Below are 18,328 nucleotides of genomic sequence, written 5' to 3'. Positions count from 1 at the left end.
TCTTTATTTGTACTGTTTCCACTCAGGGTTTTTCATGTGCATCAACGCAGGTGGGTAGAAACACACCTACGCACAACACATTTAAAGAGTTGACACAGAATATTTAGCTTTAAAAAAATCTAAATAGTTGCCAATTATTTACCTTTGATCGATTACTCAACTAATCGTTTCAACTATACTGCTTTTTGTTTGGTGAACTAGACTTTGCCTTCCAGGAACGGTACATTTAACAAGAACATATATTATCTTTGTTACTCCGATAGCTCGCTGTGTAATCCTCCTCCTTTGGGAAAAGTGAAGTAACTTAAACACATCCCAGCTGCTACAAAGCACATCCTCTCCAACACTTGAGGCTGCTCTGGAAGACTCTTCATGACTGAACCTCACATCTTCTGTGAAACTGGATCTACATACAGTGTGGTCCAGTGCAGGGATGGAAATGTGTAGAGCTGAAGCAAGTAGTTGATCAGCAGAACACTAACCGGCACCTTTCTGTACAATCGATTAACCGTCATTCTTTAAGCAAAAAATGTCAACAAAACATCTAAATCATCTGACGGAGCATCATGGAGTGAAGATCTGTTGTCTATATGTAGATTTAATCTATATTTGTATATCATCATTAAGAATGTATTCTTTTCTCTGCACTCAGCTCTCACTTGTAAAGGAGTTCTCGATCTTAATGTAACTTCCTGATTAAATAAAGTTTATTTTTGATGATTCAGATATGCCTTTCAATAAATACTAAACTTCATTCAATACAACTGGATAATAAGAACTTAAATGACCTTTATAAGGATACATACATTAGTCCCAGACTTTGCTGTTAGATGCTAAACTCATAAAGAAACTAGTAGCAATAACCTGCATACCTCAGGGTCTATACTCACACAAAACCCTTTAAGAAATTGTCCATATTGTATGTTAACCTTTTAAATTCCCAATAAACAATTGCTTTATAAAAAAACTATTTCTTGTCTGTAGCTTCTCAAAGAGGAATCTATTCTGTTTTATTTGATTTCTTCTTTCATCTTTGGGTTGTGTATGACATCACAAAGGCATTACTCACTGTTTGCTGACATTTTATAGAAAAACTATTGAGAGAAGGAATTGCAGATTAATCAAAAATGTCTTGGAAATAATGTTTATGACTATGTGCACGTTGCATTTATTAGGTATACCTGCACAATCTCATCAATTCACTCTGGATTTACAACAGATAAGCGGGACATAAAGATGCACTCTCTCTCAGGACGGAGGGTGTGCTGTGCAGCCTGTAAGCCTGAGACAAATGTTTCATGTGTGCTGCGGGTCTATATGAATAAAATGTGATTGATTGATTGACTGACCTTTATCCTGAGTGCAGACTCGTTGTGTGCATGGGACTTGGACAGCTTTCTCATGATCTCCACTCCGCTGACGGGACCAGAGTTGGCTTCTTTTGGCGGGGGACGACTGCATGCTCCCTCCAGCAACATGGTGTGTTCACTCACTGCGGCTTCACAATAAGTAAATCAAATAAAACTCCTAAAAGAACCATAAGACTGCTGCAAAAGTGAAGTCTGAAGACCCCATTAATTATGTCTAAATCTCCTTTCTGCTAACAAGTGATGACAAGTCTATTTATATTAGTGCAAACAGTGAGTGAGAAGTAGAGGTTGGGAGTGTCACAGTCCATCTGTGGCAACAGATGCCTGGGGAAAACATGGTATTAGCACTCTGAGAGCTGGAAGTTCCCACCTGCGTCAAATTCAAATTCAGCTCCATCGGCGCTGGTGTCACTCTGCAGTGCAGCACCGTTGTCCAGGCCCAAGATGGTGTCACCCAGGCTCTGCTGAGGCTCCTTGGTTTTGGCGAGCTGATTGGGCCTCATTAGACAAATAGCTTTGAAGCCCTGAGTTACTACTATAAATTTCATCCATTGTCTGGCCAAAGCAACCAGACCCTTCTTCAGAGTAACAAGCGCAGGGACCCCATCATTCTGGGATGGAAAGGACAAGAACTGGATTAGTGCCAGCGGTCAGGGATTTATTAAACTAGTGAAGCAGAGCCAAGACCACTTAAGACCACTTCAAATAATTGGCAGTTATTTTTCTGTAAACCTGAGTCCAAATGAGAGCATATAAATATTAGTTGCCATTGAACTACACATGGTCAAGTTGGAGAGTTTCCCAAAAATATAGTTCATGGAAAAGAAGAGACGTACCATGGTAGCCTCCTCAATGACGGAGTAGTCCGCCTGCTGCAGATAGCGGTGAAGGATGTTACAGAGCATACAGGAGGGATTCTCGTGCAGGTAGCGAGCTCGTTTAGTCACGCGGTTGTACTTGCTCCGGATCGGGATGTGGATGCTCTTTTTCTGTTGGGGTGTGACACAAAGAGTTTGAAACTGGTGCACGTGAAATCAAGCAACTCTAGCAGTTGGGTTTTGGACTCGTCTACATTTGCAAGTTGGTCAAAAATGCTGGTTATCATATAAATCAGAGGACACTGGACATTCTTCATATGGGATTGTGAGTTTGGGTCTGAAGATGCATTGCTGACCTCGAGAGCTTCGGTCATGATGCAGCCCATAACAGCACACACGCGCAGTGTTCCCTCCATGTCCAGTTTACGTAGAGAAGATTTGAGCTGGTCGATGGGAACCAACCAGGCTCCAATGGCAGGTGTGGCTGTGCTGAGCAGATTCAACTGCCTGTAAACACAACTTTGATGATCAATATCTCCTGAAATGCACGAGTTTCATGAGTTTGTTCTTCATCCTACTGTGTATGTGAACATGTGTAAAGAAGTCCAAATAAGTCATTGGAGTCGTACCTGGAGATGGCCTGCGAAGGGGAGCGCACGTTAGTGGGGGCTGCAAAACTGAACCAGATCTCCCTGATGGTCAGCTTCATGCTGCTGGAGTCCGGTGGTGGGGGCATGAGGGGGAGGTCTTTCTTCAGGTCGTCTGACTCCACTCCTTCATCCTACAGAGTACAGGAGGACAAGCTTTAACAGGGGGGGGGACGAGATGAGCCTGGCTGCTAGGAATGAGTTCCAGTGTTGTAGCTTTGGAATAGATTTACTGCTATCCTCTGCGACTGGAGCCACAACACATCACTGTCAGCCTGATTGTAGCTTTGATTTGCCAGCATGGCTTATTTTCAAGATCACAGTGGATCTTTCCTGGTTTATTGACTTTAGTCTCTTTCTTCTCGCTCTGATCAGGCTGAACCTGATTATTCCGAATTAATGTCAGTTTTTGATCATCTGAGCACTGAGTGAACTCATTTTGTGTGAGCAAAACAATTACTCAAATCTTAAATCAAAGACTGGCGACAGGCACTTATCTTTGCATCTTTGCAAAATAAAATGTTGAAACACAGAAAACCCACAATTTTAAAATAATTTGTCTCGCATGAATTCAGTGCAATGGAGCTTTGATTCTCTGTTAAAAGGTTCACACCCACCTGCACTCGTTTCTTAACACAGAAAGCAAACAGCTGCAGATAAAACTAGAATGGCCTCCGGAGAGCGCAGACCTCCAACGGTGCATTCACATGCTCCTCTGATGGTCCCGTTTACCAATGTGGGAAGTCGTTCTTCGAACTTCAGTGAGTTCATGAGCTTTAAGTGGTAACGTGGAAACAACATGAACACTACAAAGAAGATGTGTTGTATTTCATTGCTCTGAGGGTTTAAACAACACGCTGAGATCAGGTTTGTGAGTTGCTGTTCAGAGGGAGGCATTCACTGGACCTTTCAGTCAGAATCTCATCTTTCCGATTATTACAACAGCAAATGAACGCAACACAAATTCCCTATCTTGCAATGCTAAGTGAAACAGAATTTTTGTATCTGTGCCTGGTTTGGATGCACTCCAAACTGTAATGGGTTCCTTGGCCCATGCTACAGCCTTTCACCAAGTTTCTTGGAAATCGAGCCAGTACTTTTTTCCGTAACCCTGCTGACAGACAGCAAACACACACACAAACAAACAAACTGAGCCAAAAACATAACCTCCTTGGAGGGGGCAAAGAAGAAGAAATGGGCTCCAAGAGAATTACATTTTGTCCTCACACAAGTAAAAGTGTAGAGTCACTGTCAGCAGAGCTAAAAAGGCTTTCATGCGTTTGTCAGCCTCACGATAAATGAGCTAAAAGAACATTTTGACCTCAACTCTGCAACGAACTGGGACAAACATTCACATATTACCTGGGTTTGACCTCATTAAATAAATACTGCAGAGTTTAAGGTTTGGGTAGAGTTAAAGCAGGAGGGAGGGATGGGTTTTTTTTAGCCACTTCACATTAGCATACTCAGCATTTCTCACCTGGTCGTCTGAGTGTTCGTTGGCATCAGACGCAGGACTCATGGCATCATTAGGCAGGTTGTCATCAGAGACGTCGGTGCTGTAACCACTGCCCGTCTGAGAGCCTGTGGAACCATTGGACTTCATACCAGTCTTCCCCACAGTGTCCGAGCGTCCCATCACACCGAATGAGTTGTAAAGAATGGCTCCCGACTGACGGCCCCCTGCAACACATTCAAAAGTCTTTGTAATCCCTTTTGATTCAACTCATCTTTGATATTTCATATCGAGGTATTAACGTCAGTAATGACTCAATGTTTTTTTACCTTTGACTGTGAGGTTCTCGATGCCGCATTCAAACATGATCCAGCCCCATTTCTCAAGAGACGTCGCAGAACGGCCGAGATCGCCTGCCGCCTGGGCATCAGTTTCATCCACCATTGAAAACTCCTCCATTTCCTCTAGACCAAACAGCACTTTGGACTTCTCAAAAGGGATTGCTGTGATGGCACATGTGCCAATATCTACCAAAGCAGAAGTAACAATGCAACGGTTAAAAGAAATACCACATTCCTGTTAAATATCCTGAACAGAAAGTGATCGGGGAGAACAAAAAGGGATTTTAAAATCCCTTTATGACAAACAAAAAACTCAAAAAGGTCTAAATACTTTTGCTTGGCACTAGTGGTCAGGTGATGGGACTTTGCACACAGTCGAGAGACAGTTAGTACAGTGTTAGGTCACGTTAAAGTTTGAAAGGTTGCACTAGGGATCAAACATGGCCGCCGTCTTCCTGCACCAACCTGTGGAGTCGAGGCCTCGCAGCTGGCTGTGGATACGGTGGACGTTGAGCCTGGCGGCGATTTCTTTGCCTTTCTCGATGCCGGCATTGGAGCGCAGTGAGCCAGAAGACTGAGGTTGCATCTTTGTGGCCGAGGCGTACTTCTCCAACATGACCGATGGACGGCCATGTTCTGTGGTGTTGGGCGTCTCCTCGACAATACCCCTGAAAAGTGTTTGTATTTGAGTTTAGCTGCCGTCACATTTCAGCACGTGTCAGATGTTGTGGAGTCAAAAGAAATACCCTTTGTTGATTTTGTGCTTTAAACACTTTTGTTCAGAGCATAAAACACACCTTTTGGAAATGACAATTAGTTATGAATAGCAGAATAAAAATCTAAGCGCTTTATTCCCAAAGATTACTTTGTGCCAGCAGGCAGTTTAAAACATGTATAGCAGACTTATCTGCCCTGAGCACATATACTCCAAAACGCTTAGTCATTGTACACACACACACACACACACACACACACACACACACACACACACACACACAGAGTAGTTACCTGTTCATTCTGAACTGGGTGGCAATCCTGTCGAAGCACAGCGCCACCAGAGACACATGTGTGACACACTTACTGGAGCTCGACGGTGACCCCTCCTCTACAGAAGCCTGCAGCAGGCAAAGGTTCACCTGAAGGAAGAGAGAAACAAACAAAAAGAAAACTGAACTAACACTGTGCTGTAAAATATTGTTCTCTAATAAATTACTTTCAAAAAACTGATGCTGTGGACATAAATAATAGCGATGCCCACAAGAATCTCTTTAAAAAGACTAATTATTGTTCTACAGGGATGAATACATGGGTGTTATGGTGTATAAATAATATAAACTATCTTTTAGGCTATGCGGCGATATACGATATGCATCTCCATATTTTCTCTAAAGTAACATAACTGTTGGATTTAACACTTTGATGGCTATGATCGTTACCAGTGTGATCATTGTAGTAAACTCATCTGCACACAGATTGGTCTTTGGAAATGTATTCTTTATTATTACTATTATTATTATTATTATTATTATTATTATGTTTGACTAATTTAATCCTCCAGTTTAAATTAAATATATCTCTAAAATATAGTTTACAGGCAGTAGTTTTTGTTTTTTAAATTATCATGAATTTTATTTATCAGTTTTATTAAATTAATTTATTATTATTATTGACGGACTGAATTTACTTGACTGATGATGTCAAATTGCTTATCATCGTCACTGGAAGGTCGCTTTATAATTTTGAAGTCAGTTTTTAATGTAGTGCAGCTTTTTCAGTACAAATTATTACGTCATCTATTAAGCCGTGTGTGTGTGTGTGTGTGTGTGTGTGTGTGTGTGTGTGTGTGTGTGTGTGTAAAGCCTGGAGATGGGGAGAGAAGTGAAGCATCAAAGTGAGTTTATACGTGTTGACTCTGGAAAGGGTAATGGAAGACGTCAGCCTCCGCTTTGAAAAAGACGGTCAAACAAGCCCCCGTGTTGTTTAGCCGTTCAAATATATATTAAGAGCCTTTAAGTATTTCCGATATATCGCCCACCCCTAAGTGGAATGAATAAAGAGGAATCTAAACGCTTTTGATGGTATATGCTACATTTGATGGAGGTATTATTCTACACGAATGCTGCCTGCATTGTATCTTCAGTGTGTAAATATAAAGCGCTCTGCAGCGATGCTCATGATTCTGTGCTTGCTCTTGAACCTCTCCTGGTGAGGAACACCGCTGGCCTCTCATTATTCCAGGTCACGGGTCTTACCTTGGGGATGGAGACGTTGGCTTGGAGGCCTTTGATTTTCACATTATCTGGTTTGACGGACAGGTCTGTCTGGCCATGGGTGATGTTGAGGGAGCCAGGGGTCGTGCCCTCCGTCTTGGACAGCTTGTGCTCCTGCTTGCCCGTTTGGCTCTGTGTGGATCCAGATCCAAAAACAGTCACCATCAGTCACCGGGCAACAACGCCACTTTCAAAATTGGGAAGCCATTCTTTGTCAAATCTCAAATCATTTAGAATATTCATCAATCCTTATATGTAACTGCTTTAAAAAAAAACGTTTTAAATATGAAGACTTTCATACTGTTGATAAATAATTGACACCTTCACAGGAATCACAGCTTCCCCCTTGTGAGTTGAATACACTAATATTAAAAGTGGTTTGCTTCTCAAACACTGATTATTAAGCCGTGTGTCAACATTCAAAATCCTCCATCACGATGAATAAATATTCACACCTCTCTGTTCTGTGCATCGTTGTACTTACAGACTCGGTGACGGTGGACTTGCTGATCTGATAGGCTTCATTCAGGACTTTTCCATGCAGGTCATCCAGAATGGCTGCAGGATGACGGATACTGGCAAAGTGGACCATGGATTCTATGTACCTGAAACAGACCAACACAGACAAGACAGCTGTAATAAGACAATACACTTGTAGGGTTATAAATATTTGGTTTTATGTAGTTTTAGATAGTATTTAGATAGAATTTGTAAAACACATTAGATTCAGATATGGAAATGTGATCAAATGTACTATGTGGGTATTTGGAGGTTTGCCCCTCTTCAACCTTCGAGCTACAGTTTACCCATCTCCACACTGCACCAGCCAAGAGCCAAGTGCTTGCAAGAACATCATAAACCCAGCATTGTTAGCCTTTGGCAAACTAAATATTCACACTGGTAAACAACCAAGAGGGAGACCAGACTCTGAAGCACAGTCAGCAGAACTTTAGATCCAAGATGGAGTGTTCATAGGGATTCAATTTGCTTAACCTCCTGAGACCCGCAGGATCGACGGGGCCCCAGCAGACTCAACCGTCTTTAGGAGGCTATAGCAGGCTCAGTTTTAATGCTAGAGTGGAGTTATACTGGTATTATATGAAACTACAAAACCTAAGGAATCCACTTGCAGGAGGCGAAATAAAGTTCCAAAGTTTGGCGAGGGAAAACTGTTGCGATAGATATCTGAATGAAAATGGGTTCTATGGATACCTACAAGTGTCCCCTTTACAGACTTTATGCTAATTACATGCAGTTTAGGGCAAAAATCTGTGTAACAAATGGAATCGACCCAAAAATTGTTGCAACTAAGTCCTCGCTTTCACTATACAATTCTACCTGCCTTCAGGTCGCGTTCGACCATTCACAATAAAAAGCCCTGGACATATTCACAGAGTCACCAGAGAGCAATTCACTAAGAAGCAACAACCACATTTACACACAAGGGAGGTGAGGAGCAAGTGTGTGGCATTAGCTCCGCCTCCCCTGTCGGGCGGACCAACCCCTGCAGGGTGATGGAAACGGTCACCGACTGTGGGCTGCTTGTGATTTTTCCAGGGAATGTCACTACAGAGACCCAGTTTATATTGCTTCAAATGCAAAGGCTGTTATCAGCGGGCCATAGTCTCAACAACCATTCTGCTACCTCACTCGGTAATAGATAGTGACTTTGAATGCAAGTCTTTCCTTTCATATCCCACTGGTTAGCTAACAGTCGCTGCTCTGCACTGTGCTCGTACAGCGGTTAACGCTGAAAACACCCTCCAGGTTAACGCTGTAGCTCTCTCAGCACTGTTGCCGTTGGCCCAGACTCTATACGATAGTATAAAGCACCAAAGTGAACAATAATGCGTGTATCCGCACAGAGATTCTGATCCATTTAAAAATGTAATGGGTTTTTCCTTGGCCCATGTTACACCCTTCCACCAAGTTTAATGAAAATCGGGCCAGTTGTTATAAAGCATAGTCCCTACCTGTCCAGGGATTCAGCCACAAGGGGCGTGAGCACCACATTGATGGCTCCCTTCACCTCCACGATGGCAGTGGTCCTGGTCTGAGCTAAGGGCTGCTCTAGAGTCCAGTCATCGGTCGTTGTGTCCTCGTCTGTGTTCTCCATGGCCCTCTTATCAAGTGGGGTGTACGGTGTACTGTGGAGGAACAAGGACACAATCTCTGATCATACATTACTGTATATTTAGCACACCATATGCTGCTACTTGAAAGGACAGTGTGAAGCAATACATACTGTGGATGCTGTTGAGTATATTGAGATATACCAAACACACTTTCTTGAGGAGATGGGTTTTTACTGTAAATATATAGTGTAAGATGGGTGATACCACTGTGGACTTAAATACCTGTTGTTCTCTCCCATCAGCTGAAGTCCTCTGTCCAGTAGAGAGCTGGCTGAGAGGCCCTGCTTGATCACCTGTAGTGTAAAAGAAAATCTTGTTACACCCTGAAATTGATGTCCTGGGTGTATTGAGGATGGACACATAACAATAGCTATGACGTTTAACTGTAATATTACATGCTGATGGAGCACCCCCCCACACGCACACACCTTGAAGCTGGGAACAGAGAGCTGGTCAAAGGAGGCAGCGCTCTCCTCACTGGTGGGTGTGTCCAAATCTAAGGGGCGATGCAGAGAAGACTTTGAGGTCCTCTTATTGGTGGGTTGCTTGACAGACCAATTTGAGACCTGGCAGAGAGGAAGTAAAAAGTGTTCAAATTGGACAATCAATCAATCAAAAAGCAATCGCAGTGAAAATAAACAGGCTAGGCATTACCACAGTTTACACTTTCATAAAAGCACTATAAAAGGAGCAACGCTCTACATGCAGATGGAAGTATTCGTTTCCATTATTAAAAGGACCCTAGGTTTTTGCACATATATGAAAGACTTTACCTGGTAGTGTGCTAGGTAGCTCTGGTAGCACGCCATGACGTGGGGCTGGCGGGTTACAGGGCCGGGTTCAGCAGTCTTCTCCGTCTCCACTGAGCTCTCCTCCTCCATGGCCAGGGCTGAGACGAAGGAGGCCTGGGATGTGTGGCTGGGCAGCGGCTGGGGCGGCAGTGGCGGCAGAATTGGCGGCATGGGCAGGGAACGTGGCTCTGTGATAAGGTCCCCATTGAGAACGTAGTTGAGAGGGCCTTCAACACTGTGGTAGATGGAGCTCCGGCTGGGGGGGAAGGTCAAAATATTTACACATGGGCAATAAATATGTATTACTTATCACTTTGGTGGCATATAGCCTTATGTTGCACTTTAATGACACACAATCCCTTAAAATTGTATGAATGCTATGTTCATAACTTTGCTATTAGGGGTGGGCGATATATCGAATACACTCCATGTATAGCGGTTTGTTCTACGTGGGATGTAGTAAATCACTATATCACGAACATCAAGTACAAAGTGTCATGTGCCGGTGCGACAAGCATGAGACATTCAGCTATTCTCTCTCTCCCTCGCAGACACAAAAAGAAGTGCGCGAGCGTGTGGGATGTATGATGAGTGGGTTTTTGTATCTGGAGGGAAGCAGGGAGAGAGCTAAAGAAGTGAAGCGTCAAAGCGACTTTATACATGTTGAGGTGGAAAAGGGTAATGGAAGACATCAGCCTCCACTTCAAAAAAGAAGGTCAAACTAGCCCCATGTTGTTTAGCGGTGCATGGATATACTAGGCAATTACAGTAAGAGCACGTAAGAGCTGACCTTCCAGTGAACGTGAATAATAAATAAAAATAAATGTATAAATAAGATTTAAAGATTTAAAATAAGATTAATGGGGTTTTTACCTGCAAACTGTATTGTAGAGAAAATTAGAGTTTCAATTGTGTGAATAACAAATAAAACTTAATAATAAAGAATACATTTCCACAGACCAATTTCACTTCAAAATGACATCCCCTCTGAGGACATCCTGATGTCCTGTCTTTCACCTGCATTTCCTCTCAAGTCAGACTAGTTTACAGGTATGATCAAATGCATCAAAGCGTTAAATCAAATAGTCGTGTTATTTTAAAGAAATATAACAATTGTGAGTTATATATCGTATATTCCAGCACAGTCTAAAAATAAAGATATTTTATAAGCTATACCGCCATATGGCATATATAGTTTTATGTTCTTGAATTCAGCCCCACGTTTCCACAGACCTGTGTCAGTTGAAAACTTTCATGAGACTGGATTGATTATTTGTGTTTGTGCGGAGGCTGTATCAATCAAAAAATGTGTTGAAATCAATGTTAGAACATTTTGGGTAATAGAAAAAAATGACAAGGTGGTTGCAGAGCGGGACTGAAATCCAATTTGCAAAACACACCAGCAGTAAGTGGCTGCCCGTGGATCAAACATCTCATTTGCTACAACTCTTCCAGATCACATCCATCCTTGAATGATCGAGTCAAAGTAATAAATGAAAGCTTGTTTGGCTTCGGGGCAAGTTGCTCAACACAATGAAATGCAAAACTCGTTGGATATTAAACATAAAAATGTCATAAGACAAATGTGTTCCTGCATATTGTGCCATAAAAACATTTCACCATCATTGCAAATCTGTCATCAAAAGTTATTTGACGCAATTGTTTACAGCCCTGTTTTTTTTAATTCTAATCTGCTTCCCAGGTACATGCTGTTAAAGACCTTGTAACTTTTTTATAAAAACTAATAATACCTTTGAAAAATTCACAGTAGCAACCCTGTAAGGGAAGGGGCCAATTAAAGACACTAAAAAAAAACTTGAGTTCCTGCATTCTTAAAATGTAAATCACAAATCCTTCAGAATGATGCCTTTAAAATTATTTAAATTGAGTAAAACTTCAAGCAATCTAGCAAAGTCAGAACTAGCTGGGTCATTATTTCATCTGCTCCTCCAGAGGAGAGACGAGGGACTCTTTGATGTTACTGTGAGCTGTCGAGACTCAACCATCACCTTAATCCCGTGCTTAGCTTTGTACTTGATGGGACCATCCACCCAGTCTCCTCTCAAATGTTCCAACCCTTTAACTTTGAGAACTTTTCTGAGTTCCGCTGAAGCTGAACTCTATTTGCTGAATATTGCACGCCCCATTTTCTAAAAGTACATTATCATTCAAGCTGACCTGTAATTCTCCATGTGGTACGGGGGCTGCTGTGGCTGCTGCATCTGCTGCCTCCTCTTTTTCTTGCGACCTGGGTACGTCCCTGGGCCCTCATCAGCGCTGCTTATTGGCTCAAAGTCCTCAGCAGCGGAGAAGTAGGCCTCGCTGTCGGCCACAGACATGCTGGAGTCTGCAGAGCGGTACTGATGGAAGGTGTTGGAGTCTGCCGAAGGCGTGAACGGAAAGGAGCCGTAGCTCCTGCGCTGGCGTGGTGAATCCAGGACATTCTCGTCGCTGCGGGAAACCTCGCTGCTGAACTGGACGCCTCCGGACAGAACTGGTGGAGGCTTGTCGGTGAAGACGGCAGCTGACAGGCTCTTGGTGCTGCCCAGTCGCCCTGAGTGTACAGATGACTGGCGCTTGATAGGGGAGCAGAGGGGGGAGCGCACTGACGAGCGGTCCTGGGAGCCGTTGGGGGAGACTGGCGAGACCTCTGGGACGTCCCCTAGGGTGCTGCGCAAACAAAGGAGAAAATAACATTTAGAAAGTATTATTGACCTGTGAGGACATTAGAATTATATGATTGTTTTACAAGTGGCAGTTTTTATTTAAACAAATGTCTGTTAAGTCACCATCTATCGCCAAATGAGGTAAAACAATGGTGATTGAGACTATAACCCACTGATGAAAGTATTGCAATATTTATACATTTATACGAGCTGGGTGTATGAAGCAACATTCCTGGAAAGAATGCTGTTTTAAGTGACTGCTAAAGCAAACTGAAGATGTCCTGAAGATGTCCTGAAGATGTCCTGAAGATGTCCTCCTGCTGCAGCTTCACATTAAAAAACATAAAGCATCCAAAAACAAGTTTGACAGGAAATGCAAAGGAAATGCAAAGTGTTTGTCAGGGATCTTGACACTGACCGCTACCTTTCATCAAAAATGTGTCTACAAAACAAGACACCCGTCATTTTTGGCATTTTGTGATCAGCTTGAAGTGTAGCAGGCAGTAGTGGAAGAGTCAGCAGTGAGCTGCTAGATGTTCATGTTCACAGACTCATGCCTTGTGCAGAATAAAAAGTGAGTGTGAGGGGAAAAGGCCATTTACTGCCTGAATTCTTTATTTTTTTAGAAACTAGTGTTTTTTTGCTGCCCCCAGTATTCTGTAATATTAAATCACAGTTCCTGTTACCACCAGTTAATAGATTGTCAAATCTACTAGGAGTGAAATGTTCAAAGAGTAACTACACCGGACTTAAAATCCTGCTTGTGATGCATTCTAGTGGCTCCTAATGTACATGCTCTGACCGCCTATATTTAGTGTGTTGATGTTACTCACTCAGCGGGGCTTTTGCCATTCACAGGAAACATGCGTTCCTCTGTGCTTGGTGAGGGAGTGTCCCTCTCTCCGGCCAGCAGGGGCAACGCGGCACTAGAAGAACTATTTTCTTCAGAGGAAGAGGCGGAGCTGTGGGAGCGATGGGGCACCTGGAGACTGAGATGTTGCTGACCACGCCTCTCAGGTAGCTCAGGAGGCAGGCAGGGCGAGTGTGTGTCCCTCTTCAGTCCGACAACTCTCCCTAAGAAAACACACATTTGGTTTAGTAACGGTTGACACTTCCAGATATGTTCTTTTTTTTTTTTCCTGTATCAGATGTTACGTTCAGTATGTTTGCACCTGCATACGTTTTATATTTCAAAGGGAGCTGGTCACACTTAGTTCTAAGATGGGTAGCTTTTTTTGTAACATTTTTCTTCGGGGAGCCACAAAACAATCCTAAAGCATCTCTGGGGAATATCAGGAAATCTGTGTACAGGTCTATAATGCAAATGCATACCATCCACTTTGGGCGTTTCCTTGGTAATAATCCACTCCCCTGGCTGCAGCAAAGACTGGCCATAAGACATGTCCGGCTCAGTGTTGGAAGAAGAGAACGCAGACGAGGAGCACGGTGTCAGCTCTTCAAGCTTGAAGAAGTCCAGGCCCATGTTGGTACCTCCAAAAAACCTGCAGCCTCCGAGGCAGCCACAGCGGTTCCTGCTGCGCTTGTTGCGAATGCCAGCCTCTTCTGGCCATAAGAACCAGAGTCTGAGCAGAGGAGGATAAAGGGAGGCATAGTAATGTTGCATGTCTGTAATATCTTTACCAATACCTGTTGTATTTGACTGATTTTCTTCTATCTGTGTCTGTAGATTTCTCCTAAATTCTCCTAAAGTCAGCCTTCGATAACATGCTCCTCTAATATGTGAACAAAATGAACCAAGAACTTTATCCAATGTTCAGATTTCTGTTCTGGAAATGTATGCAAATTAGAACATATTTAATAGGAGAATGTCTAATTTGAATACTTAAACATAACATTTCAGAAAACTTGTAATATGAAAAATAATTGTCTTAATGTAAGTAACCAACTGGGGAAGTTTCATGTTGACTTCTATTAGTTAAAATATTAAACTAATTCCCCTGTAATGTCTTTGCCAAATTAATCATGAATAAATTATCATTCATACATACATAAAGTATACATGTACATACATTCATGATTTATACATTTTACGCCCACATATAATACATCTAGCTACAATAATAAGAAACATCATGTCTAACTACAAGCTACACATCTGTCCTGATTCTGGTTCCTGAAAACATTTCATGAGCTGACTCCCTGCACCTGACAGGAAAATAATCTTGTTTAGTTTGTTTAACACCTACTTCACATAACGAGCTGAACATCTTATCAGTGATTCATTATAAAAAGAGGTGAGACACAGCCAGGGAGTCATTTCTACCTTTGTATTTAACATCACAGTGTCCTCTGAATGAACTTATTCACAAATGAAATAAAGGTGAACAACTGTGGCTAATGATATAAACAAGACAAACCACAACGCTAAAGGAGCGTCTCTAGAGTAGCACACACACACACACACTACCTTTTGGTCTGTGCATCGTGGAGCTCCAGAAAATGTCTCTGGACTTCACATTTGGCTGAGTGGTCAGCGGCCAGGGCAATGTCTGCTGTGATGAGGTTCAGGTTGACTGAACCCGCCTCCAGCCAGACAGAGCGTCGCAGCAGAGGGGGCTGACCGAGACCCAACGGCTGACCCACACCTTGCCCCTGTCCAGCCGGCTGCAGCCTGGACGCCTCACTGTGCTGCTGCTGCTCAATGTACTGCCGGATGTTTATGTCCTGCACCACAGCGCTGATGCCTTCTCCCACTGCCTGGTTGTGCAGGTTGCAGTTGGCTACACGAATGATCGCCGTCTGGGGCAGGGGGGGAAAACATAGGAAAATCTTTACACATACTAAAAATCTAACAACATGTACATGGATTTCAATGAGTTTAAGTGTTACAACCAAGCGGCAACCTCCGGGGTCTGAAGGGTGAAGCCAATGCGGAAGTGTCTAAAACCTGCATTCTTTCTAATGGCCAGGAGGGGGCGACTCCTCTGGTTGAATGAAGCCCGGTTATATAGAAGTCTATGAGAAAATTAACCGACTTCTCACTTGATACATTACATTTTCATAACAAGCTTATGCTCTCCATTGATAGATTCAAGTCTTTTTTAATAAAGCATTATGTTCATATGGTAAATGATGGTCCTGTTTAGAGTAAAATAGACAATAAAGCAAGGTATGCTTTAGGGCGTGGCTGACTTGTAATTGACAGGTTGCTACCACAGTGTTGTCCGGTTAGGGTGCTCTCCATGTTTTGGTCTTACAACCTTTACCCTTTCACAGTGTGTATTTAGTTATTAAAAGTTAATTGTAACAATTTGGTCGCCTAGAAATGTCTTGTTCAGTGTTCGGTTGTGAGCTCCACCCTGTTCTGCTTCCAAAAGAACAAGATGCAACAGCCAAAATAACAAAATCGAGGCTTCAAAACTGTAGTAAACAAACTAATGGGTGACTACATCCACTTCTTATATACTGCCTATGGTTATAAATAAATATCTTTACTTAAAAAAACAATACATAAATGGTTGGTGTCAATTACCTTGACGTTGGCAGCACAGCCATGCTCCACAACGAAGAGGTCAACTCCATCCATGGCCAGTCGGGTCATGGTGTACTTCAGATCCTCTGATGTGCGACAGTGACCTGGCAGACAGCTCAGCTGAAAGACAAACCATCATTTAGGAGCAGAAACCTTTCAATGGTTGGAAGGAAGCTATCTTTAAATTTGATCTGGCTGTGCTTTACATGCGGCTACATAGCCTGTAGCCACAGCTGCTTGCTTGTCGGACACTAATGAGGGCTCTCGGACAGAGTTTTAAAAAATATCCTTCTTAGTATTCGCATACAAACAAGACATTTTTGTTTTGACAATTGTTTTCTCTCAACCTTATTTATGGTGTATATATGCCAGGTATGGTTGCTGTGAGTACATCAATAGTTTCAGTGCTGCTGTTACAGGCAGTTTCTCCAGCTGTGTTAAAGTGTGCAAGTCATGCATCATTAGACAAAAGTTCACAGAGGTCTCCTTTTATATCTCATGTCATTTGCATATGTCCCTTCACGCTGGACAGTTCTGACCAACAGCCTTCAGCCATAATGAGCGTAGTGTCCAGACAGAGATTCAGACACACATGGCTGCTAACTAGTTCAATGTTAAGACAGCTGCAGCAGATAACCTGAAAATGTGAGTGTGGCTCAGACTGCAGCATTTCATCCTTTACTGCCTGTTCGTACCTTGGCATCACAGGTGCGACGGTCAGCGCCGTGCTGGCAGATGACGGAGGGCTTGGGTTGTTCTAGCTGGAACTCTCGGGACACCCCGTGGAAAAGGAAAGTCTCACCCCACTCTATCATACTGGCCACCTAATAATCACAAGCGCACGCAGACACATTAGTACTTCAAAATAATCAATAAATACATTTACTGCTAGAATAAAAAAGTAAATACAAATAAATACAGTCATTGTGGGGGTGGACACAAGGACAAGCTTTAAACTGGATCCAATCAAATGAAACAGCAGCACAAGGTATAACATTCAAACACTATGACAGTTCTGACAGTTTACACTAAAACTAAATTCACAAAAGTTGGATGGTATTATATTGTACAGATCGTTCATACACTCAGCTGACCTAAAATCCCTGATGTAATAATAATCTAAAGCTGCACACATTTATCTTTTCCACATTCCAAATCACTCTTTCGTAAGCTAATCAAACACACACCTGTGGAAGAGTGACCCTGCCGGTGAGCCCCCCAGCCTGCATGTCGATGAGCCAGGCGTACTCCAGTGTATCACTGCTCAGGGGGAGGCCCTGAGCGGAGAACATGGCATGGGCCCTCATCTGCAGACCAGACAGACTCAGGTGGCCGTCCCTCAACACACCGTCCGCTGTAGGACGCTGTGGGCAACACACACACACACACACACACACACACACACACACACACACACACACACACACACACACACATTTTTGATCTTGCATCACTACCTTGAAAAGGTAAGGTGTGGGTAAACCCACAGAAACTGAACTAAGCAATCTTCAGCTCATTTAAAATTAATTCCATAATATCCGTGCACATGCCATAAAAAACGAGCTTGTGTTATCTCACTGGAGGAGAGAAAGATGAGAGCTACACATTCTCATTGTCAGGGATTAGGAAAAGATATTCACTCTGAGCAGCAAATAGGATCCAACTCGTGGCTAAAGCCTCTGTGTGGTTATACAATATGCAGGTGCTTATGCAAAGATTTAGCTGGTAAAAAGCAAGTTTTACATTATGCAACTCTAGGCTTTATTCAGTGTTCTCTAAGGACTGAGTCACCCCTTCAGTAACCAGATTAGGGGGCAGTTGTTTGTGTAATCATTGTTTTCACACATGAGATGTGCAACATAGTTTAAATGTAATATGTGGAATTTCCAGAAAACCATCGTTATAAATGTACCCGTGGCGGTTAAATGAACTGCAGTCAGATTCCATGGTGCGAGCTAGCATCATGGAAAACAGCCGAAATAGAGATTTGAGATTACATTACAATCATATATTATATTTAGAATAATAATCTATAATGTTCTTATATTTTATTTGGACTATTGGCTTCATGATACTAACTAGCTTTCCATTAGCAACTTTATCAGCTAATGTTACGAAGCAACTAACACCAGATCCATGCCGCATGGCTAAGTTACAGCTAGCTGGCTAACCTTAGCTTAGGTTACAGTTAAACAGTTGGCTGCCCCTGTCTTACATTGCTCTTGGCTAGTACAAACAATTGTTGGTTTTACAACTTTGTTTTATACGTTACATCATTTACTGTTGACTAAAATCAACAATGCTTGTCATAGGTTAGTATCATTAGCTAGCTAGAAATAAT

The 18,328-nt window shown here is 42.6% G+C and overlaps 1 protein-coding gene across 1 annotated transcript in view; it reads right to left on the bottom strand.

Moving 5' to 3' along the window:
- kiaa1109 (KIAA1109 ortholog) overlaps positions 1-18,328 on the bottom strand; it is an 84,217-nt gene that overhangs the window by 45,486 nt on the left and 20,403 nt on the right. Inside the window, 22 exon segments of the mRNA XM_029459954.1 lie at positions 1,350-1,498; positions 1,741-1,981; positions 2,207-2,359; positions 2,545-2,695; positions 2,818-2,969; positions 4,316-4,518; positions 4,621-4,818; positions 5,098-5,300; positions 5,641-5,768; positions 6,885-7,034; positions 7,387-7,507; positions 8,876-9,049; positions 9,260-9,330; positions 9,466-9,603; positions 9,811-10,084; positions 12,007-12,498; positions 13,328-13,568; positions 13,827-14,077; positions 14,923-15,254; positions 15,988-16,107; positions 16,683-16,811; positions 17,175-17,351. Of these exon segments, the coding sequence (XP_029315814.1) occupies positions 1,350-1,498; positions 1,741-1,981; positions 2,207-2,359; positions 2,545-2,695; positions 2,818-2,969; positions 4,316-4,518; positions 4,621-4,818; positions 5,098-5,300; positions 5,641-5,768; positions 6,885-7,034; positions 7,387-7,507; positions 8,876-9,049; positions 9,260-9,330; positions 9,466-9,603; positions 9,811-10,084; positions 12,007-12,498; positions 13,328-13,568; positions 13,827-14,077; positions 14,923-15,254; positions 15,988-16,107; positions 16,683-16,811; positions 17,175-17,351 (4,248 nt within the window).

The sequence above is a fragment of the Cottoperca gobio genome, chromosome 22 (genome assembly GCF_900634415.1).
Source record: "Cottoperca gobio chromosome 22, fCotGob3.1, whole genome shotgun sequence".
Taxonomy (NCBI): domain Eukaryota; kingdom Metazoa; phylum Chordata; class Actinopteri; order Perciformes; family Bovichtidae; genus Cottoperca; species Cottoperca gobio.
The sequence above is the reverse complement of the archived record's forward strand: the minus strand, read 5'-3'. Positions and strand labels throughout refer to the sequence as shown.